The 24,549-nt window shown below is 28.5% G+C and overlaps 5 protein-coding genes across 5 annotated transcripts; all 5 read left to right on the top strand.

Annotated features, from left to right (window-relative positions):
- Window positions 1–2,820: 2,820 nt before the first annotated feature.
- OCT59_019447 (uncharacterized protein) lies at window positions 2,821–4,705 on the top strand. The gene has a single exon (XM_025319534.2). The coding sequence runs from the start codon at window positions 2,841–2,843 to the stop codon at window positions 4,086–4,088; it is 1,248 nt and encodes a 415-aa protein (XP_025173652.1). The 5' UTR covers window positions 2,821–2,840; the 3' UTR covers window positions 4,089–4,705.
- A 3,506-nt stretch (window positions 4,706–8,211) lies between these two features.
- OCT59_019446 (uncharacterized protein) lies at window positions 8,212–8,640 on the top strand (the record flags this gene model as incomplete). Its single annotated transcript, XM_066143541.1, has 2 exons — window positions 8,212–8,495; window positions 8,598–8,640. The coding sequence occupies 2 exons, from the start codon at window positions 8,212–8,214 to the stop codon at window positions 8,638–8,640; spliced, it is 327 nt and encodes a 108-aa protein (XP_066005279.1).
- Window positions 8,641–18,107: 9,467 nt separating this feature from the next.
- Window positions 18,108–19,209, top strand: OCT59_019445 (uncharacterized protein; the record flags this gene model as incomplete). The annotated part of the gene is made up of 3 exons (XM_066143540.1): window positions 18,108–18,174; window positions 18,250–18,385; window positions 18,795–19,209. 3 exons carry the CDS (start codon window positions 18,108–18,110, stop codon window positions 19,207–19,209), a joined length of 618 nt encoding a protein of 205 aa, XP_066005278.1.
- Window positions 19,210–19,358: 149 nt separating this feature from the next.
- Window positions 19,359–19,991, top strand: OCT59_019444 (uncharacterized protein; the record flags this gene model as incomplete). The annotated part of the gene is made up of 2 exons (XM_025326953.2): window positions 19,359–19,746; window positions 19,852–19,991. 2 exons carry the CDS (start codon window positions 19,359–19,361, stop codon window positions 19,989–19,991), a joined length of 528 nt encoding a protein of 175 aa, XP_025173654.2.
- A 1,458-nt stretch (window positions 19,992–21,449) lies between these two features.
- Window positions 21,450–21,929, top strand: OCT59_019443 (uncharacterized protein; the record flags this gene model as incomplete). The annotated part of the gene is made up of 1 exon (XM_025332322.2): window positions 21,450–21,929. One exon carries the CDS (start codon window positions 21,450–21,452, stop codon window positions 21,927–21,929), a length of 480 nt encoding a protein of 159 aa, XP_025173655.2.
- Between the last annotated feature and the right edge of the window lie 2,620 nt (window positions 21,930–24,549).

Here is a 24,549-nt window from a genome sequence, read left to right as displayed (position 1 = left end):
TAGAACTTAGCATACAAGGGGTCAGCACTTTCAATGCAAAACCTGGTTCTTTAAAAGGTAAAAATAAGAAGAGTTAGATTAAAGAGTGGTGGTAGTTAGATTATAAAGTGGTTAACAATACAAAATCATGAATACCAGAAAAGGCATAAAGAAATAGTCAGAGCATTAAAGAGATAACTACCAAAAGGAAGCATGTAATAAGTTATAGAGTGGTAACCAGATTATAGAAATTAGATTATAGAGTGGTAACCTATAGAGTGTTAATCAGATTTATAGAGTAATAATCAGGTTATGATAATTGGATTATAGAGTAGTACTATAACTTAGTCTAACAGCTAAGTGGTATACCACTCTTCTTTTTATTAATAAATATTAATAATAATTAATAATTGGAATATAAAAAAATTTTTTGATATATAAAATTTCAGGAAAAAATGCCGAAATATTTTTTTTTTAATAATTTTCAGATTAGGTTATCAAATTTATGATCCATCTCAGATTATTAGGTCAAAGTAGTTACCTAATTTAATATAGCTTATTCAGAGTTTTAATTTGATTAATATCAATTAAATTATCATAAATTTATCACCATTTGAATCATTTTATAATAAAATAAATCTGATGAACTAAAAATTAATGTTAAACTTGATGTTAAACAATTTAAAGTATAATTACATATCCAATACTAATTTTACAAATACAAATTGTTACCATTTAAATCTTTTTAATGAGATGAATGTAATGAATTTAAAATTATTAGATATCAAAATATACAATTTTTAAATTATAAATTATATAAATTTATACAAACTTAAAGATCTATATAGTATTTACATTTGCATAAAACCTATAATCATAAATAATACTATTTTATAAAACTTATGCAATATTATACCTATTATATTATATTAAAAAGTATATAAAGGATATATAAAAAAATATTTTTTTGGTTAATTTAAATTTTTATTTTCAATATATTATATACAGTAAATATAAATTTTTTCATATTAAAAAGTAGCTAGATAATTTTGACCTTTCCCTATATTTATAAAAATTAAATTTTTATGTTTTTTTAAAAAAAACTGTCTAAATAACAGTTTTTTTAATATAAAAAAATCCCATTTTCTTATAAATTTATATATATTTGAAATTGTATAATCAAACAGCAGTTATACAAAAAGTCAGATGTTTATTTATATAATAATAGTGATTTTTATTATAAATAGATTTTATTTTATATAATGATATTATAAAATTTTTTTATATTTAAAATTTTTAAAGACCATTTAAAATATTTTTTAATAAAAAGTTTTTTATTTGTTTTAAAGAATACTTGAAATATTTTTTAATAAAATTTTTTTTTTGTTTAAAAAATTTTTAAGAAATTATTTAGAATATAAAAATTTGTTTAATTAAGAAATTTTTAAAAATTCATTTATAAAATTAAAAAAAATATATATCTTGTTATTTATCTTATCATTTAGTAATTATAAAGAGATAAAACATAACTTATTGGATTTGTTTTAATAAGATAAATTAAATAGTGATAGTTTTATATTTTAGATGTAATAAATAGCAAGTTATTTAATAAAATGTAAAATACATAGTAAATATAAAGTGCTGATATGTAATATAACTCACATTTATAGTAACTAGAAATGTGAAACTACTATCATTTAATTCATCTTATCAGGATGAATGCTATGTTTCATTTTTCTACAATTACTGGATAGTAAGATATATAACAAAATGTATTTTTTTAATTTTGTAATGTGCATTTAAATTTTGCATAAAATCTACTATATTATACATATTGGGTTCAATATCTATAATTTTGATTGTAATATAACCAAAAATTATTTATATGTATAAGTTAAGAGGGGAATACTATATATGAAAGGTATTGTAACCCACATTATATAGTATATTAATAAAAAATACTTTAAGTAAATGATAGCCGGACTGATTTGATTCAGGAATTTTATTTTGTAATAGCTTAATGATACTAGATATCCTCTACTATTCGTTTAATAAAATGTGTGTTAACTCTTAAAAAAAAAAAAGATATAATTCAATGGTTTATAATTATTGATAATTATATTTCGAAAACGGACTTTTTTGTAAAATAAATAGCATCCAATTTTTCTTATAATTTTAATTAAAATAAATGATTATAAAAATTTTTGTAATAATTATTACATCTGCGATAATTAAATTTACAAATATGATTAATAATCGAATTCACAGAATTCACAGCACTATCTGGCCACACTTAATTTCAGTCGAATTACGTATGCCGGCCATTTCGTGACATTTTTTTCAACGCTAAGTGTGGACTTGTTGCTGCGCCACGACGGTTTTTTTTAAATAACATTATTCAAGATTTTTGACTGAGATTTGCGTTTATCTCGGGATGATAGATAAAAAATGTGCTATCATTTATTAGTTTTTATTTTTTAAACGTAACCACAATTTGAAATTTAATTTACAGTAAACGTGAAAGTACTAGAATAATACTGATTGATTACAAAAACGGATCATCGCGAATTTTCGGAAACAACTAATTTAAAAGTAAGACAGCGAACCATTTGTAAAGCAAATATACAGTATCGTTTTTATTTATGAAGTAACTATTAACGCAATTTTTTTTAATAATGTCGTTATTATATTGCTTATAAATTTAGATTCTAATGCCATTTGATTAATAATATATGTATGGATAATGCATATCACCTTAATTAGGACTACTTTGCTGGATTTAGTTTTATCCGGTTGTGAAATAAAAAGTATAAAATGGCTTACCCTCAAACATAAAAAACACCGCCAAATTACAAAATAAAATGACCACTGAAATTACACTCGAAAATATCGGAGCTCCAAACGTGCCATATTTTACACCAATTCAAGACCCTCCACCGGGTACGCCATTATCTTTAATCAAACGTAAAATCACCCAATCTAATGGAGAGATTACAGAATTTCCACCATTATTTACACCGCTAAAAATTCGTGATACAATATTACCAAATAGAATAGTAGTATCACCAATGTGTACATACAGCGCACAGGATGGTATGTTAACGGACTGGCATTTAGTACATTTAGGCCAATTTGCTCTTAGAGGGGTAGGATTAATTATTATAGAAGCTACAGCTGTAACGGCTGAAGGTAGAATATCTCCTAATGATTCAGGATTATGGAAAGATGAACAAATTGCTCCATTAAAAAGAATTGTAGATTTTGTCCATTCTCAAGGAGTTAAAATTGGTATACAATTAGCACATGCTGGTAGAAAAGCTTCCACAGCAACACCTTATATTCTTTCCAAAGGACTTTTATCTCCGGAAAAACATGGTGGATGGCCAAATGATGTTGTTGGGCCTTCTCCTATTCCTTGGGACGTAAATCACGCGTATCCAAAAGAATTAACTGTAGAACAAATTTATGAAATTGAAGAAGCTTATGTTGCTGCTGCTAAACGCGCTGAAAAAGCAGGATTTGATATAATAGAACTACATTTTGCTCACGGATATCTTGCTCACGAATTTTTCTCTCCTATTTCAAATAAACGTACAGATCAATATGGTGGATCATTCGAAAATCGTGTTAGATATGGGTTAGAGACTACAAAAAAAGTTCGCGAAGTTTGGTCAAAAGATAAACCCTTATTTGTTAGAATTTCTGCTACAGATTGGGTTGATAATGGCGAAGGTAATAGTTGGGAAATCAAGCAATCTGTTAAATTATCTGAGCTATTAAAGGATCTTGGTGTTGATTTAATTGATGTTTCCTCCGGTGGTAACACACCTGAACAAAAGCTTCATCCTATGACTGCTTATCAAGTTTCTTTTGCCGAAGAAATTAAGAAAAATGCTAATATTAATACGGGTGCTGTTGGTTTGATTAGAGATCCTAAACTTGCTAATAATATTGTGTCAAGTGGTTATGCTGATTTGGTATTTTTGGCAAGAAGCTTTTTGCTTGATGGTAGCTGGGCAATTAAGGCTGCTGAAGAATTGGGTGTATTGATTAGAACTCCTACACAATATCATTATGCAATTGAGAAGTTTTTGATTAGAGATGCTTGATAGTGGTTTATTCCTTTATTTTTATAATTGAATATATAAAATGAATAAATAATAAGATAAAAATTTATCTTTTATTTACTTATATATATAGTTTTTTTACAACTTTCCATATCTTTTATTTTTCTGTTAAATCTTTTCAGAATAATTATTCATTTTTCTAAAAATTTTTATTTAAAGTATCTAATAAAATCATGGTTTTTTATTAAAAATTGCAAATATATAATTGGGTATTGCTAAATACCACCAATACCACCATTAGTAATGGTTACCGGTAGTGAAATTATAATAGAATACCAGCCAGTATTTTAATTCTGGTCAAAAGTTACATCATAATATATTTTTAAAAATATCAGATTTTTTATATAAAATTAAACTTCATAATGTATAAGTTAAACTTAAAAAAAAATATAATTTGCTAATTTTATTTTTATTTTTTACTTTATTTTAAAAACTAAAAAATAAGGGTTTTGTTTTTTTTATTGCACCTGTATTATATCATATCTATACTTTTTGTCAAAATGACAAAATACTAATTAAATTTATTTTGACAGATGTAATTAATTCATAGTAATTTTATAATAAATAGTGAATTGGTCTGTTTACCAAAATACGATGTAATTAATTAGCAGAGAAGTATAATCATATCCTTATAATATATTATATATAAAAGTCAAAAATGACATTCTAAATCCTTTTTGATATATTAAGAAAACTTGTAAAGCAGTCAAAAATATGCATAATATAAAGTTTTTATAGTATATAATAAGTGCATAAGGTCTTATGCCAGGATTTTTTAAAAAATGAAAAATCTTAATGACATCATATGATCAAAATGATTGATATAATTAATATATAAACTTATTGTTTTTTTAATTTAAATTATAATTCACCCATATTAAAAATATCTTTTAAATCATTTAAAAAAAAAAAAATCTACCTTTAATTATATAATTTATGTATTTTTTCATTTTGATATTAATTGTTAATTTAATAATTATATTTCATATTAAAGTGTTTAATATTGCAGCAATATATACTTATATTTTTTATATTTTTATAAGTTTTTTGATTTCTTTTTATTTTGTAAAATTTCTAGTTCAACAAATTTACTTAATACTTTAAAAAACTTATAAATATTATTTTTTAATATTTATAATTAGAAATATTGAATTTTATTTAATATGAAAAATAAATTTATTCTTATTAATAATATTACATATATTTATAATTTTATATAATATATAAACAAAAATCTTTTTTTAATTAAATTTTTTTTTTAAATATACAAATATCTTATTAATTATTTTTAATAGTTTCTTTTATTAATTTTATTAATTAATATATTATTTTCAATATATTGTATAATTTTATTTTATTAAATAAAAAACTAAATATATTTTATTTTAAAATATAAATCCACCAGTATTTTAATTTTATAAAATTAAATATAATATTTATATAATTATTTTTAAAGTGTAATTTTACCATTTTAGTTAAATAAAATTGACTTTTTTTATTAATTGAAAGTTATTTAATATTTATATAAGTATAAATATAAATAATACTTATATTTTTATAATAATACTAATTTTTAAAGATTTGTTTTTCTATTTATTAATTTTAAAATATAATTTTATTTTTTTTTATTTAAAGAGTTTTTAAAGAGTTAGTTTACATTTATTAAACAAATACAGTAGTAAAAAATACAGTTAAACCTTAATATAGCGAATCCTTGATATAGTGAATTTTTCAGATAACTATAATAAATTTCCCCTTACTATAATGAATTAACCAATCAAATCTCTTAAAATCTTCACTATAGCCCTATAGCGAAGTTGAGGTCTGAAATCTAGGATTCGTTATAATAAGAGTTGACTGTACATAATATTACTAAACTATTACAAAATAAATCTTCTAAACAAATACCCAATCTAATTATACTCTTAAATATTAATATATGATAAAATATGTATATTATCTTCCCCAAAGTATTTGGCTAAATTCTATTTGATTTTCTTTAGATCAATTATATTAAATATCATTTTTTTTTAAAAAAAAAATAATAATTCCTCTAATTCTAACAATTAAAATAGATGTAATTTTATTATATTATGATACATGTATCAGATTTAGCAATTAAAATTATTTGATTAAAATATCATAAGCAATGTTATAAATAATGCTCTGGGTCATATTACAAGAGAAATTAAAAATTAGATTGTACAAAAATAATTAAAGTTTTTTCAGATTGGTCTTTTTAATTTCTGAACTTTAATTCTATTGAATATTTGTTGAAATATGTATTAAAACAATAAATGCCCAACTAAATACTAATTATTATTAATATAATATAGTATTTATTAGTTAGGCTGAACCAAATTAATTATCTGTTTTACATATCCTCCCTCCCCAATTTTTCTCAAATAATCAGAAAAAATAAATAATCACGTGACAAAAGTCTAGCCAATAAATGCTTAGTATCATGTGAACATTAAGCTATTTAATTTGATCTTCATATTACATCTATCATTAAACTTTAAATTTTTTTAATTTAAAATAAAAAATGCAGGTTGCATTACGTACTTGCAGTTTTGTTTTACATGACACGACATTTAAAAAAGGACACTTAAATGTATATAATTGTTCAAGTAAATAAGGGTGCTAAAATTTAATAGTAGCCCTTTCAGGTTAAAAGCAGTATAAAGGAAACTTAAGAGTTAGCTTTGCTTTTCAACTTTATTTGATCTAATAACTTTTGGAAATTACTTTCACCGAAATGTATGTGTAGAAATTAGAAAATCAGAAACTGAACCTTAGATATTAGTGCATAATAAAGGATTAGAGAGTAAACTTTTATTAATGAAAACATTAGGATTTATGTACCTCAAGTATATTCTTCTTTCACACGATGTTGCTGCACCTTTATCACCACCAATACAACTTCCTAACGCTCTTACAAGGTTGATAGGTTCTAGGTATCAATTTCCAGCACAAAAATGTGAAGATATACGCAATATATTATTATATAACCATATTATTTAACTTTTCAGAGTAGGTGTGACAGTTGGCTTGGAGATGGTCATATTACTTATGGAAAATGATTTATTGAACATTTAACTAAGGCTATATGGTATATAGACCTACACTTAGAAAAGTTACGCTTAAGAGGATGTCATCTTCCATCATTATTTAACTCTCTTCCAGTGTATTAGCAAAATGGCATTTATAATGAATATTATCAAAGAATGAAGAAAAAAAAACTACAACTTACACGCCTAGAACTTTTTCAATTAGCTAATTCTATAGAGCTTTCTTTAGCTGAACCTTGGGTAAGGTTGCTTGGCTAAATTCATTTTAACTTTTACTAAACTTTAATTAGTAATAGTTTAAACTATGACAAAAGGTTTCGATAATAGCTAAATGTCTAAACTATGTCTAAACTTTCTAATTAAAATAAATAATTATTAATACATTATTATATATATTTAAATAAATTTTTTATAAATAAATATTATATATTAATTAACAATTATTAATAAATATAGTTAGATTTCCATATAGTAATAATTACATTATATAAAATTTCTCCATATAATCACACCTTTGGGAAAAACCAATTTATATACTTATTATATAAAAAAACCTTTATATAATTACATCATAGTAAAAGTCTCTATATAGTTACCAATTTTTGCAGAACCGATTAGATAACTATATAGAAATCTGACTGTACTTATAATGAAAAAGTAAAATTATAAAATTGGTTATTAATTAAATTTACTATATATTTTAATATATATAATGATTTAAATAATTAATATAATGTATATTAAATTTTATAATTGCAAAACTGGTTAAATTTATATTAATCATATAATTTATTCTAATAAATGGTAAACTTTATTAATTATTATGTAAAAATATATATGTCTAAACCTTTCATAATTTTACCAGTTTTGTCAGTTTCGCAGTTTAGCAAATTTTTAATTTTTTAATAAAATGTTTCAACTAGTTTCAATTTTAACAATTGTCTAAACTACTTAGTTTCACCCAGCAACTTTAACCTTGGGTATCTAAAAACTCTTGGCAAGAAGTTGTATTAAATGTCTTTAAATTCATATCCATGATGAAGAAATATCTTGATCATCTTGAAACTACTAATAATAATATGAAGACCCTTTATGAAAGTGAAAACCCAGCATGTGAACCATCTAATAACTGTAATATTCATCTGATTTCTAAATGTAATGAAGAAATTGATTCAAGATATTGTATATTAGATTTTGATCTTGCAAATAGAGAAGTATTTGATTTCGTTGATCTTAATCTCTATATATCAAATGATTCTATAAAGAAATATAATTTTATTTGTGATATTCAGTTATCTGTTTCTACGGGATTATACAGGTAAGATTCTTGTTTTATATTTGAAAATTTTAAAAGCATGCAATTACGCGTTAACGCACATGATTACAAAAAGCATTTTAATCTATAAAATTATTTATTTAGATATCCTCATGGTAATTATCTTGGAATACTTAATTTTATATAGAAAGCACCTGATACTGAAGAAACAAGTGATTATATTTTATTTTATAATTTTTATAATTTAATTTAATTAATTAATTATAAATTTTATTAACAAATTATAATTAGCTCAAAGAAGGAGCAACTCTTTCCGGAATTATTGAAACCAATATTTCACGGCAGAAAAATACCGCAGGGTATAACTCAAAGAGTTGGAAAAACTTTATTTTATTTATAAAATATCAACGTTATTGTTGCTACTAACTACTAATAGTTTATATGTTTCAGCTTTAACGATACTAACAACATGGACTTTACGAAATTGTCTTTTATTTTTAAAGGTTCTTCATTTATTAATGATAGCTTTATAGACGATGAAAAATACAAAATTTTAGCAAAACTAGCTGGTTCACTTATCCTACACGATAAATATTTGCTCGCGGAAAGGCTTGGAAATATTAAAATCGCGGTAGCATTGTGGATAAAAAGAGTACAAACATTTTTAGTGCAAGAAGAACAAAATAATATTTTCACGCGTTTTTCAGCACAACAACAAAACAATGACAATTTACCGACTGGATCTAGGAATCTTGTACCAACTTCTAATAATAATATCTCATACCAAGATGGTATACAACATTTAACCAATGATATAACAGACAAAATTACGGGTTCCAATATCGACAACTCTAAGGATTCTCGACATCCCGATACTACGTCCTATCAATCACGTGATAACAATAAAGAAACAACAGAGATTGTACCACTGAATAAAAAGAAACGGAAATCAAAAAATAAGGAACTTCAACCTCTTAATTCAACAGACGTAACTTTTGTTCAACAACAATACAACGATAAGGAGGAATTGGACTTAAAAACATAATAGCAAAGTTTCGTCAAAGATACCAACGAATTATGGAAAAAACAGAAATCAGAATACTCACGTATCTGATATGGAGGACATCATTGCCATTCCTGCACTCGACTTTAACAATCAATCAGAAATATTAATAGACATTTCAACAGTGCAGAATAACATAGATACGCCCTCATCATACATTTTTCCATCTCCGCTTTCATCGAAAGGTAGTGAAGAAGTGGATAATATTTGGAACGAACTGTGGCTGATTAACCAAGATGTAATTATGACGGAAGCCGAAGATAATATAATGGACAACTCAATCTCCAATTATAAGGAAGAAATGGATCTTAAAGATCAAGATGCATCAAAAGCCGCATCATCAATCCAAGAATTTGAATCAGCCATTAAAACAAAAGCTGACAATCAAAAATGTACAAAAATCGATGATAAGACAGATCACAATTGGTATCCACCTTCAAAAATTAAGAAACTAAAAAAAGTTCTCATGGATATAAAAAAACATTCAACACGCAACCAAATATCAATGCACACGTTTATAGAAGAAAAAGTTGCAACTTACGATGCTTACATTCCAATTAATGATATAAACTTCTATGACTCGTTTGATGATAAACTTGCCTTCATCGAACTTAACGTACATAACTTCTCAGACTACGCTGGAGTAGAATACAATGCGACTGATAAACACATTATTATAAAGAACTACGCAATTGGTGGGATAAGACGCATGGTACGATTGTTTAATCATTTTTTCAAGAACAGCAACCTTAAAATGAAAGAAAAGAAGTACTATACGCTACATGGTCAACGAATTTCTAGTAGAGAGTTCAAAATTTTGGAAGTACCTAACAATATAGATAGAACTAGCATCGAAAGTAGCATTAGACGCTTACTGCATGGTAGCCCTTTTTTCATAACGGACAAAAGTTTTAAATACAGGTCAGAGAATACTATGACTGTTTACTTCACAGTAAAGGACGAATACGCAAGACAGCTGTTGAAGAATGTATGGTCCATTGATATTGAAAACTATATTTACCGTCTTAGCCCTGCGCATTTCAAAGCTAGTGATTTTGATGAAAGAAAGAAGTATAGAGGTGAATTTATAGGTTTTAGAAAAGAGCATACAGTGGCGAAAGCATTGGAAATTACTGCTCCTTTTAACCCCAAAAGCGCATTCAAGCAGAGCCCAGACAAGATCATTGTGGAATTTCAAAATGAGGCTGACCTCTTTAATGCTTGTGACAAGAATTATCACTTTAGCGATTTCAATATCAAAGGATACCCATTAGGTTACAACTGGCCACAAAGGGACCGCGCCATAAGTAAATTAAAGAAGTTACAACTTGACAAAAGCAATCACACACCTGACAAATCCAATCAAACACAATTAGTAGACTCACACGAAACAGTGGCAAACCATGATGATGATTCCAAAGAGAAGGTGAATAATAAACCTCATATACAAGGTCAACACATAACCCTTGGTAGACATACCCACCGGAATCAGAGATTCAAGAATAATCATAATTTGAAAAATCACAACATCACCAAAAAAAACTTAGATAATATACCATCTTGCGCCAGTGGATCTAACAAAATCCCGCTAGGCCTTAAATCTCACTGCTCTATGAACAACAACAAAGACAACATAATCATTTCGGATAATACTTCCTCTGATACTTCAAGCACACATAGTAATACACCTAATAATCAAAATCGCCAAGGGGACTGGGATGAAGTGATGAGTCTCTGCTAAAAGATGCTTACTCACCTCTTATCTCTTTTCCAGAACAGTTGTATCAAGGAATGAGAGGCGGATCAATAGCCGAGATCTGAATTTTTCCTCTCACTTACATCAAGGCTCACAGTATAGGAATCATAATTACATAACACAAGCTCAAAACAATGGAAAATCTCACGAGGATTCAATACAAGATAAAATAATTAATAACAGCACAAGAGAATACCCAAATGCATACAATAAAAATGATACACCTGAACAACAACATTTACAAGATATCAATGATCAGGTTATGCAAGATATAAATGATTTACTGAACATGAAACGAAACAGATTTATTAATGAGCAACAAAACCAACTACAAAAGGCAAAATTTCCCACTATTTCTTTTGCCACTCATAATATTAATGGGTTGAAATCAAATCCTGACAAACTATATAGTTTAATAGACGATCTCACAGGTCGAAATATGAAAAATCAGTCATCAATCGGTCATATGACTGATTGGTGACTGATTGGTTACCTATTAGTGACCGATTCTTTCAATCTGTTACCTATCGGTCACCAACCAGGCATAGATTGTCAATCAGTCACCAATCGGTCATATGACCGATTGGTGACCGATTGATTGCCGATTTGTTTACAATATTTGATTTACATATTAAAGTTAAAAAATTAGCATTATAGTCTTATAAAGCAAGTTAAATTATACTTAATCTGAACTTTTGAGTTTATTTTGATAAATATATTAAGTTTATTATTGACAATCAGTCACCAATCGGTCACCAATCTGACATAACCGATTAGCGACTGATTGGTTACTGATTGGTTTACAATATCTGATTTTTATATTAAAGTCAAAAAATTAGTATTATAGCTTTATAAAGCAAGTCAAGTTATGCTTAATCTGGGCTTTTGAGTTAGAGATGCGATCCGAAATCCGAAAATTCGGATCATCCGCCTATCCATCTGATCCGAACGGATAATGGATGCATCCGGATGGATTAAGGATATCCGTTTTAATCCGAAACAGCATCCAATGATCGTACAGAGATGCACAATAGCTCATTCGAATCGTCGTAATGAGACGATTTGAATGAGCTATTGTGCATCTCTGTACGATCACTGGATGCCGAGATATTCGGCAAACCGTCAAAAATCAGCATTTTTTATTTACGATACTACCGATTTTTGACGGTTTGCCGAATATCTCGGCATCCAACGATCGTACAGGGATGCACAATAGCTCATTCGAATCGTTGCACTTAGACGATTCGAATGAGCTATTGTGTATCTCTGTACGATCACTAGATGCCGAGATATTCGGCAAAACGTAAAATTTTGCATGATCGTAAAATAAAAATGCCGATGTTTCACGTTTTGCCAATTATCTCGGCATCCAGTGATCGTACAGAGATGCACTATAGCTCATTCGAATCGTCTCAATGCAACGATTCGAATGAGCAATAGTGCATCTCTATACGATCGTTGGATGCCGAGATACCCAAAATTTGAAGTTAATCTGGATTATCCAAATTTAATCCTATGATAATCCGGATTGATCTGTGCAGATCACGGATTGTAAAATTTCATCTGGATCGCATCTCTATTTTGAGTTTGTTTTGATAAATATATTAAATTTACTATTGACAATCAGTCACCAATCGGTCACCAATCTGACATAACCGATTGGTGACTGATTGGTAACTGATTGGTTACTGATTGGTTTGCAATATCTGATAGTTTTCAAGAATTTAGGATTTTTATTTATTCTTTAATATGAAAATCGGCTATCAAATGAATAGCCAATTAGTGACTGATTGGCTTAAAAAAACATTCATTTAATAAAGATAAACAGCATTCCGATTTACAAATTTTTTAATTGTAAATATTGAGAAAAAAAATTATTTCTGGATCGTATTATTTGTCCGAAAACCTGTTCGTAGTCGGTAAATTGATAAGTCAAATAGTTAGCAATCGGGTAGCAATTGGTTAACAATATTGCTGATCAACTTCTTTTCCTGCAATTTGTGTCACTCTGAATTGAGTGAGATGTGATCCGTAATCTAGATCATTATCCGATTTGAAAAAAAAAATTCTTTTTTATGGACGAAAAAAATTGCCAGACTTTGAGAATTGAGGTAAGGGAGGGCTGAGCAAGGGAGAAGGTTTTTCTTTTTTTTTTAAATATATTTTTTTCTTTTTTGTAGTGTTGCTATGGGGAAGGGTTCGTATGAGATATCTGATAGAAAATTTTTTTTCAGAAATTTCCTAAGATTTGTATAGGATATTTTTGATAAATAGAGATTTTTTTTTTTTTTTTTTTTTTTGATTTCTACGCATTTGTATGGGAAGAGTTCGTATGGAATATTTTGAAAGATTTTCTAAGAGTTTGTATAGGAAGAATTTGTATGAGATTCTTTGATAGAAAATTTTTTAAGAGATTTTCGTATGGAAAGAGTTCGTATGGGATATCTGAGAGAAAATTTTTTTAAGAGATTTTCTAAGAGGTCGTATGGGAAGGGTTCGTATGGGATATCTAATAGAAAATATTTTAAGAGTTTTTCTAAGAGTTCATATGGGAAGGGTTCGTATGGGATATCTGATAGAAAATTTTTTTAAGAGATTTTCTAAGAGTTTATATGGGAAGGGTTCATATGGGATATCTGATAGAAAATTTTTTTGAGAAATTTCCTAAGATTCGTATAGGATATTTTGATAAATAGAGATTTTTTTTTTTTTTGAGATTTCTACGTGTTTGTATGGAAAGAGTTCATATGGAATATTTTGATAAAGATTTTCGAGTTTGTATGAGCATTTGTTTGATTCTTTTGAGAAAATTTTTTAAGAGATTTTAAGTCGTATGGGCGTGCCGTATGATATCTGATAGAAAATTTTTTTGAGATTTTCTAAGAACTATGTAAAGATCGGCATTTCTACGCGTTCAGATGAAAGAAATATATAATATTTCGATAAAGATTTTCTAAGAGCTTTGTATAGAAAGAATTCGTATGAGATTAACATTAGAAAATTTTTAAGAGATTTTAAGAGTTCGTATGGGAAGGGTTCGTATGGGATATACGATAGAAAATTTTTTTTGAGATTTTAAGAAGCATGTAAAGATACGTAAATCGGAAAATTTTTCGTGATCTTAATACAATACATATAAAAAAAGGATTGATAAAAAAAAAATTAAAAAAATTTTTTTTCTCTGTTAATTTCAAATATGGTAATATATTTCTCTCTTTTTCACTTTCTTATTTCGACCAATTTATTTTAACTATACATTAGATTCGTAGATTCATATGGGAAGAATTCGTATAAGATTCTTTGATAGAAAATTTTTTTAAGAGATTTTCTAAGAGGTCGTATGGGAAGGGTTCGTATGGGATATCTGATAGAAAATTTTTTTTGAGAAATTTCCTATGATTCATATAGGATATTTTTGATAAATAGAGATTTTTTTTTTTTGAGATTTCTACGTGTTTGTATGGGAAGAGTTCATATGGAATATTTTGATAAAGATTTTCTAAGAGTTGTATAGGAAGAATTCGTATAAGATTCTTTGATAGAAAATTTTTTAAGAGATTTTCTAAGAGTTCATATGGGAAGGGTTCGTATGGGATATCTGATAGAAAATTTTTTTGAGCATTTTCTAAGAGTTCATATGGGAAGGGTTCGTATGGAATATCTGATAGAAAATTTTTTTTGAGAAATTTCCTAAGATTCGTATAGGATATTTTTGATAAATAGAGTTTTTTTTTTTTTGAGATTTCTACGTGTTTGTATGGGAAGAGTTCGTATGGAATATTTTGATAAAGATTTTCTAAGAGTTTGTATAGGAAGAATTCGTATAAGATTCCTTGATAGAAAATTTTTTAAGAGATTTTCTAAGAGTTCGTATAGGAAGGGTTCATATGGGATATTTTTGATTGATAGAGATTTCTTTTTTGTAAAATTTTTTAGGGTGTTTTTGATGGAAATTTTTTTTTTTTTTGAGATTTTCTAAGATTCGTATAGGAAATAGAGAATTTTTTTTTGAAATTTTCTAAGAATTTGTATGAGATATTTTTAATAGAGAATTTTTTAGAATTCGTACCATTAATTAAAAAACAATATACTTTTTATTAAATTTACATTAAATAAATTAAACAATTTTAAAAAAATTTAGGTCTCCGAAAGTCTAAGGTAAATTTTAATACAAATTTAAAAGTGAAAGACGGTAAAAATTGAAATTTTTTCTGGAGATGCGATATTTATCTATTATTAACCAATTAAAATTCGGTCTGATCTTTATGCACGTGACCTGATCTTAACATGCATATAAATTACCAAACTCGAGTTTGTTTATTTTTCAAAAAATATACACGCTCTTTCTTTTCTGTTTGTTTTTTTCTTATTCTCTTTACATTTTACAGATATATTAATTATTGTATTTTTGTCATTAAATTTATTGTACTGACTATATTTTATTTTATAATATTAACTTTATCACTTTTTAATATTACTAATGTAATGTTATATTTCTTTATTTTTACTAACATCATCATGTATTTTTCTTTTTTTTATATATTTTATCAAACTCTTCATAATACTAACTGTATTTATTATTTATTTGTACTTTACTACGGTTACTAACTTTTTATATTTACTCTTTACTATTTATTAAATATTACTAACTTTATCAGTTATATACTAACATCTGTTTTTAAAAAAGATTATGAATGGTTTTTATTTTAAATATTAATTATTTATGTTTATTTACACTACTTATTAATATAAATAAATAAAGACACTATGTATTTTATTATTTGTAGAGTTTATAATTTTAATAAATATTATTATGTGCTGTAATAAATTTTATTATTGGTTATATGATTACTACTAGAAAATTTTACCAATTGGTTATTTGACCATAAATTGACCTATAAATTGACCATAAATTGACCATAAAATTGACCATAAAATTGACCATAAATTGACCATAAATTGACCATAAATTAACCATAAATTAACCATTAATTGACCATTAATTTACCATTGATTGACTATAAATTGACCATCGATTGACCATAAAATTAACTATCATTCGTCACCAATCGGTCACCAATCGGTCACCAATCTGTTACCAATCGGTTACCAATCTGTCATAAATCTGTCACCTATCTGTCAACAATCAGGCAGCCTGATAGGTGACTGATTGGTGTCGGATTTTGGCGGAAATTAGGTATCAATCAGGCAGCCCGATTGGTATCAGATTGGTAAAATCAGGCATCAATCAGGCATCAATCAGGCACCCGATTGGTGACTGATTGGTGACTGATTTGACACTTTTCGACCTGTGTCTGAAGGATTTTGATATTATTGGACTTAATGAAACTAATATATCACCAAAGGATGGGAAATACATCAACAACGAATTAAATGAAGGTCATATAATAATATGGTCCAAATGCGATCCGATTAAAAAAAAAGGAAAGGGTATGGCGTTATACATGAAAGACAAATGGGCGAAACATATAGGAAAAATCCTTAATCCAACAGACAATATCCTTTATGTCCAATTGATTTTTAAACAATGTTCGATTAGTATAGTACAGGTCTATATGCCATCGACGATGCGAGAAAAGAGTTGAAGTTGTTAAATTCAACTCGCTGATCAAATAAATGAGTATAAAAATAATAATAATAATAATTATCTCATTATAGCAGGTGACTTCAATGCTATAGTTAATAAACATCAAGATAAATTACATGTCACCAAGCAGTGGAATAATAATCGAATTTTCAACACGTTACTGGATAATGATTTTATTGACGCGTATAGGGAAGTCGATTAACCGAAAAAAATTTACGTATCAATAAGCGGCAACCAACAAGTACAAGAATCGATTATATTTGGCTTAGTCCAAACTGGACAAACGAACTTATACACAGTTCAATAAGAGATGCGAAGGCTGTGACGAATAGTGATCACAACATAGTCACGTGCATATGCAATACTAGCGATATCATCAGGAATTACAAAGCATCTACGTGCGCTAGGAACAATAACGAAAGATTAATTTTTGATTACGCATCAATGGACAATGATAAATGGCAGGGGTACACAACCAAAACTGATGATGAACCTGTTAATAGCAATTTAGAAATATTGCTCAACCAAGATTTGCATAATAAGAATGACATTAATAGTATATGGCAGGTTATTAAAGATATATTATTAAAAGCAGCAAAATCTAAGATTCCCAACAAGAAAATCAAAGTGGGGAAAAATATGGCACGTAAGAAATCAGCGATTACTATACCGAAATTCCTATATGTTCAACTACGGAGACTACGGTTAATTTACTCGACGTGTAATAAATTCATGGAACAACTGACGCAACTTAATCTAAAGAATAGGTTCAACAGATACATCACTTATATTAACAAATATAATCTGGAATTTAAAATAATAGAAGTCCCAACGATATGGAATCAAACCTGGGCACTACATATAAAATCAGCTTGAAATCAAACAATGGAACTGATTAAAAAATACTGCACCAAAGCACAAAATCAGCAAATTGAGAATTACATCAACAAACGAGCTGCTATGATTAAAAACAATCAAACAAAGATGTTAAACAGCTTACTTAACAGGCACAAAGACAAAATAATAGTTGACAGGCTTGTGTAAGAAGATCCTGTCACTGGCAAAATAGAACTCATTACAGAACCGGAGGATATAATGAACAGAGCTGACGACCAATATGTAGAATTACAGAAACATCGGAGTCATGAATTCGATAATATCTCAGAGGAATGGGCTGTTCATTATGCGCCAATTGCGGAAATAGATGAAAATATATACAAAGACATTATGGAAAAATCTATGCAAGAGGAATGGTTCGCTACGCTAAAAGAATGCAACGATAAATCCACTCCAGGTTTATCGAACATAGGATATAAGTTAATCAAGAAAGCTTGACCAAAGATGCAAACTAGTTTACGTTCCTTTGCAGCAGTAATATACCGTACGGCCACTTTCCCTGATGAATGGGTGACTTCACAGATCTTCCCAATACCAAAGCCTAAAGACTGGCAATTTAGACTAAATAATACTCGTCCAATCCTGTTACTGGAATGTCTCAGAAAATTGTATGTCAAAATAATTAACAAACGATTAAGTCTCATTTTAGTACAACACAATATTCTCACAGGTCCGAATTTTGCCGGACTTCCTGGTGGCTCCACAAACATTCCAATACATGTCATAAACAATATTATTAATGATGCTACCACTGCTAAAAAAGAGCTTTGGATTTGCCTCCAGGATATGGCAAAAGCGTTTGATTCCATAGGAATGACACCGTTGACCAAAGCCCTGGAAAGGATTAAATGCCCGACGGACCTAATCAACTTTATAATTAACCTTTTCAAAAACCAAAAATTACAAGTTATAACCGCATATGGTTTATCCAAAGGCTTTTATGCGGGACGGTATAGACCAAGGAGAGACAATATCGCCCTTGATCTGGAGAATTTTTTACGATCCACTTCTAACTAGAATCAAAGATATCCCAGAAGTAGGTTACAGATTGATTACTCAATGGCCCTCTTCTGAAGGGACCGATATCAACAAGACACAACACGAATTAAAAACATCAGTTGTCGCATATGCTGATGATACAGCTTGGATTGCCAGTAATAAAAAGGAGATGAAAACAATTATTGGTATCTCTAATTCATTTTTCAAACTGAATGATATTCGAATCAATGGAGATAAGTTAGAATTGCTGGTGTGGAATGCTCCCAAAGACGTAATCAAATCAATCAAAATGGGCACAAACAACGATTTAGTTGTAGCAAAAAAACCTTCTCAGGAATCAAAATATCTAGGCGTATATATTAGAAGCCAAGCAGGCTCATCACATATAGTCAAAGTGTTAAAAATGAAATCAAATCTATGGTCAATTTATTGAAATACAAGAAAATAATAGCATCACAAGTGGTCTATGTTAATAACGTGGTACTTATGGCAAGACTAGAATACTGGTTGAAATGTACCTTTTTGACCCAAAACCAATGCAGAACCTTACACAATTGCATGATCTTGCTACTGAAACAAAAAATGAGCATAACCAAATTGGCGAACAATAATATCTTTACTCATCAAGGCCTAGTTGGAATGACCTCGCTTTTACAACACCTTAGGACTGCGCAATATGCAGATTTCATTGTTCGAATCAATTCTCAAGAGTGGGATGGTATTAGCACACGCATTATACTTAGAAACGCGCAACTTCGTGCAGGACTAGCAGGATGCATACTCACAATAGAGCCGTCTAAATTATTGCAAGTCAACATACCGAACAACTTTAATTTCAATATATTAAAAGATATGAAAGATCAACTATTCAATTTTGACGCAATAAACGTGGACGATTGGCATTTGGATATACTTGATACAACAATTTTAGACTTCTTATTACAACCTAACTACAATCACAATAATACACGTTTGGACCATGATTTGTCAGAAAGAAAATGACTAAAGGCATTGGACAATTTTATTAAAAGATCCAACCGTTATATTTCATTGAATTCTATAAAACAATTTTTAGGAGGCCAAGGTCAAGATATCCTACGTCCTAATCAAATTAAAATGACATTAGGAATATCCGCCGCTGGACCTCTACCATATTTTGCTAAGTACATTATCGAACAGCTATCGAACGCATTAAACAGAAATATACAACATTAAGACCAAACATCAAGAATCACTGTAGACCTTACTCCATCACCTAGATATCAACCTATCACGCCGCAACATCCATCTCTCGATAGACGAAGGAAAGAATGGGTCATAGTTAATACAAACTGACTCTCTGAAGTGGGAAAAATCGTGGAAAAGAATTCGGTAATGACTTTCCTGTACCAACATTGGATCATCTATGAAGGCTCAGACTTACTTATAAAATGCGCAGGATGTAGTACTTCATCCATGAATGGACAAACATCGACAGGAACATGCATTAGATGAGGTCACTTTAGCAAAGCTACGGTAATTAAAGTAGAAGTACTTACTAAGAAGATCGAAGAAGCCTCTTTTAGGATCATCACACCAACCAACCTGATCAAAAGACGCACAATCACTTCAACAGCGGCCTTCAATAATGAACAAAAGTTAATCACAGTAGACATTCCGTTGATAGATCATAACATAATCTCACGTTTTATCACTTCACCATTACTTGCTCATGAATTGTGCGATATCAATAGCGTGTTGCAGAGAGAAAATAATAATATATTTCAAATTTACACTGATGGGTCGCTGGATCTTAATTGTAGAAATTCCAGAGGAGAGGTAGTCATGGGCGCCGGCTGGATTATTAAAGATCACGATTTATCATTTTCTTGTGGCGTTAACTATTACCCATCTTCTACGTGACCAGAGCTCTTGGCTATTATGACTGCCTTGCTGGCAGTACTGAACAATGCTGAAGTGGCGATATACACAGATAGTCAAGCAGCTATTGAAGGAATTAATCATATGCTTGATGCTTCGTATAGGATCAATCGAAGGAAATTTTTAAAAATGAATAATTATATTATCCTTTTCACCATTTATGATCTCATTAAAACGAAATCACTAACGCTCAACTTACATAAAGTCCGCGGACATTCTGGCAATAGATGGAACGACATGGCAGACGAAATTGCGAAACAAGGGAGGGATGCAGCAAGCTACAATAATGATAGAATTATAGACATTAGACTTCTCCGTAGCTTTAGCTTCCCTTTAACCTTTCTCCCAGTTTGGAATAATATTAGCATAGATAGACATATTAAATCGTTTACTAGATTAGTGGCTGATTCGTTAGAAGAAGTACAATGGTCTTTTAATAAATACTGGAGTTCTTACTTTGAAGAAACATTCACAACTTCAAGATGGCATTGGGGGTTATTTTGGCAATACGTTAATAGCCTTAACAAAGGACATTGCTTATCATTCTCCACCAATGATAAATTCATACATTTTATAAAATGTTCAAATAATTTATTACCTACCATAGACAATCTTAGAAAACGGAACGAACTGTATAATCAAGTCAAATGTCCAATGTGCTTACATGATGATGAAGATATCTGACATATTGTTATATGTCCAGGTCATGAAGATGGTTTTCAGCAGGTTGAGTCAGAAATAACATCCAAGATTATGAAATTTATTAAAAAATCCACATCCTCAACAAAGATAGTACAGGGACAGTTAAAACGTATTATCTTTGAATATAAGGACGAAGCTTTCCCTCTTCTTAAAGAACGTAACCGTATTGAACTTACTAGAGGGCTTATCTCAGATACAATTATAACAAAACTTCGACGTTTCTTATCTAAAAAAGTAACCAATGAGGTTGTCACTAGAATTATAAAACATTTCCACAAGGCTTTCAGGAAGTACATATGGAATCCGCAATGCTATGAAATGAATATACTTGAAGCTAAATTGGGCATCACTAAAAAAGACAAGAGGAATACTGTTAGAAGCCATTCGTGTTCTATATCCCAACAACGTGACATACAACAGACACATGAAACACTGGATAAAAATGAACTTTTGCGTAAAACTATGACACGTTGCAAGAACAATATCCTTTCACTTATAACAAAAGGCTCTTCACAATCATGGAAAACATAGTCGCAGTATAGTAGGTCGCATCGCCCTTGCATTGACTACAGGGCCTTGGCTAAGAAAACATATTCCACATATGTTTACCTGTATAGCATAATAGATCATTCGACAGTGCACGCGTGGGGTATTTTAATAATATGATGAGCGGTTTATAAATTAATAATATTAGTTTAATTAGGTAGTTTAGTAATTTTATTATATATTACTTTAATTATTTTAATAAATTTATAAATGTGCTGCGATTAAAAAAAAAAAAAAAAAAAAAAAGAAGAAACAAGTGAATATTATGAAACTCTTAAAGCACAGATAATTACTCGTATAAATGACACAATACCAATATATTGTACAAGACAAATGAGGAAAAATGTGCTTCAAAAGGCAAGTTGTAAACATTATTTGTATTGTATATATTTTTTTAATTAAAAATTCCATTAAAGTTTTACTTATAGTACTCCCTAATTCACAATCTTTCAAAACCGGTGCTTAGAATGTTGTATCACAATTTAACTGGTGATGCTTCATTATCAAATGATCAAATAAGTAAAGAGATAGAAGAAAGATTACGTCTTATAATATTATTGGAAGATCCTTCTATAATAATTGATCTTAGGACTAATAATGGATTTCAAGGGTCAAAATTTGATATATTTTGGGATGAACTTGATGGATATTTTAATGAGGTATTAATTTGTATTAATTAAAAATTATAATAAATTTAATATTTTATTTTTTATAGCATAATAATACAGTTGTTAATGAACACCAAACAGATGCTATTTTATATATTCCATATGTTATATCTATTCAGAAATTGAGAGAAAGAATTATTACTCATTTAAATACAAAATATCAAGGCTTACCTCTGCCAAGTAATATTTCTATTCCATCAGAAGAGTGGATAAGATTGAATTTTGCACTATCTAATGCATATATTACCAAAGCTATGCAGTATACTGAGCGTTTTAATGTGAAGTATAAGATGCAATCCCGATTGTTACAAAAATCCAGTGAAAATGATCATTATTGTCACATGATATTTAAGTATGAACGCATCAAATATCAAGATTATGCATATTTTATCTCGGCAGATGATAAGCACAAAGTGCCTATTGGTGAGGATATACCAGTATTTAAGGGCGTTCACAATAAAAAGACTTTGGCACCAGCTGAAGGAGAAATTACAGCAGCCGATCACAATTTTACTAAGTTGTCATTAATACCATTTATTACTTTATTCATTAATATTCCAAATAATATATCTGAATCTTTCTATGATGGAAAAGTATATGCCTGCTTTAAAGATGCCATTTTTCAACTAAGTAGTGCATTAAGGCATTCAACAGAATTTTTTAACCTGATGAATCGTCAGTACTCAACACAATCTTTACTCTCAATATTGTCACTCTATACTGATGCAGGTTCTGATCACAGATGCACCTTTAGATCAGTTCAAGTAGCTTTAATATATTTATTTTTATCAGGTAATTTTGATATATTAATCGAGTTAGGATAGCTTTACATAATAGTTGGTGTAATTCTGCAGAAAGAATTATGAGCATGATTAATTATGGACTTCAGGATGTTGCTATAGAAAGAGAAAAAATGCCTGAGGAATTTGAAGATGAATTTGAGGCTTTAAGGACATTAAAAGATATACGTGAAAAAGCAAAAGATAATTTATGCTTAAAGGTGGAATTAGAAAAATGTATTGTAACAGTTCAAAAACTGCTTCGCGAGCGTACAGAACATTTAGTTTGGAAAAATGAAGTATTCGAAACTGAAAATCCTGCATCTGATTTGGAAATTAATGAGATGTTTGAGGTAATACTTTAAAATGATTTATTTTTGTTATTGTTTTATTTTATTCTAATAATTTTATTTACTTAAATTTTGAAGAATATATTGCGAATTGATTCCACATTGACTAAAGATGAAACTACTCAATAACAATTGCAAAAACACAAACCCCTGGTAGAATTTATCAAAACTCATTGTCAAGAAAGAGCATACTCATTTCAGGTAATAAAATTGCTTTAATGTAGTAAAATTATTTTAATTCAAATAAATATTCATGTTTTTGTAAATTTTTTTAGATCAAAAAATGTAATCAAACTTCCTGTGAAGTTTGTTATCGAATTAGAATGCCAACAGATGTTTTTCAAAACTTACATTTTTTACCTGATCCAATACCATTACGATTTACGAGGTATTTTTTATATATTAGTTTTTATATAAAATGTTAAATATTATTAAATTGAAGTATTATTAACTTGAATAATTTTTCAAATAGATAATCTAGATCACTACAAAACATTTGCAAATTTATATGGCAAACCCATAACAGAAAAATTTTGTTCTTCTTTAATCAATTTAAAATCTAAAGCTGAACTGGCGCTAAGTAATATTCTCATTTCTGCTAAAATCAGAGAATATATAAAATGTAATTCTTGTAGAAAAATACAATGCCTTTATAGTAATTCCCATTTAACAGAACAACAAAAACAAGATTTAAAATTGGTGTTACAAACTTATACATATACGTGTGGATCACCAATTTTTCCAGATAATCATAATTTGGCTCAAGAGATTTTTGTTAGAGTTCAAATTTCTTGTGATTCCCCTATTG

The sequence above is a fragment of the Rhizophagus irregularis genome, chromosome 29 (assembly GCF_026210795.1).
Source record: "Rhizophagus irregularis chromosome 29, complete sequence".
Taxonomy (NCBI): Eukaryota; Fungi; Glomeromycota; class Glomeromycetes; order Glomerales; family Glomeraceae; genus Rhizophagus; species Rhizophagus irregularis.
The sequence above is the reverse complement of the archived record's forward strand: the minus strand, read 5'-3'. Positions and strand labels throughout refer to the sequence as shown.

What these genes read in the sequence shown, in the direction of transcription:
- OCT59_019447 (XM_025319534.2), top strand. Translation starts at nt 2,841, where the DNA reads ATGACCACTGAAATTACACTCGAAAATATCGGAGCTCCAAACGTGCCA.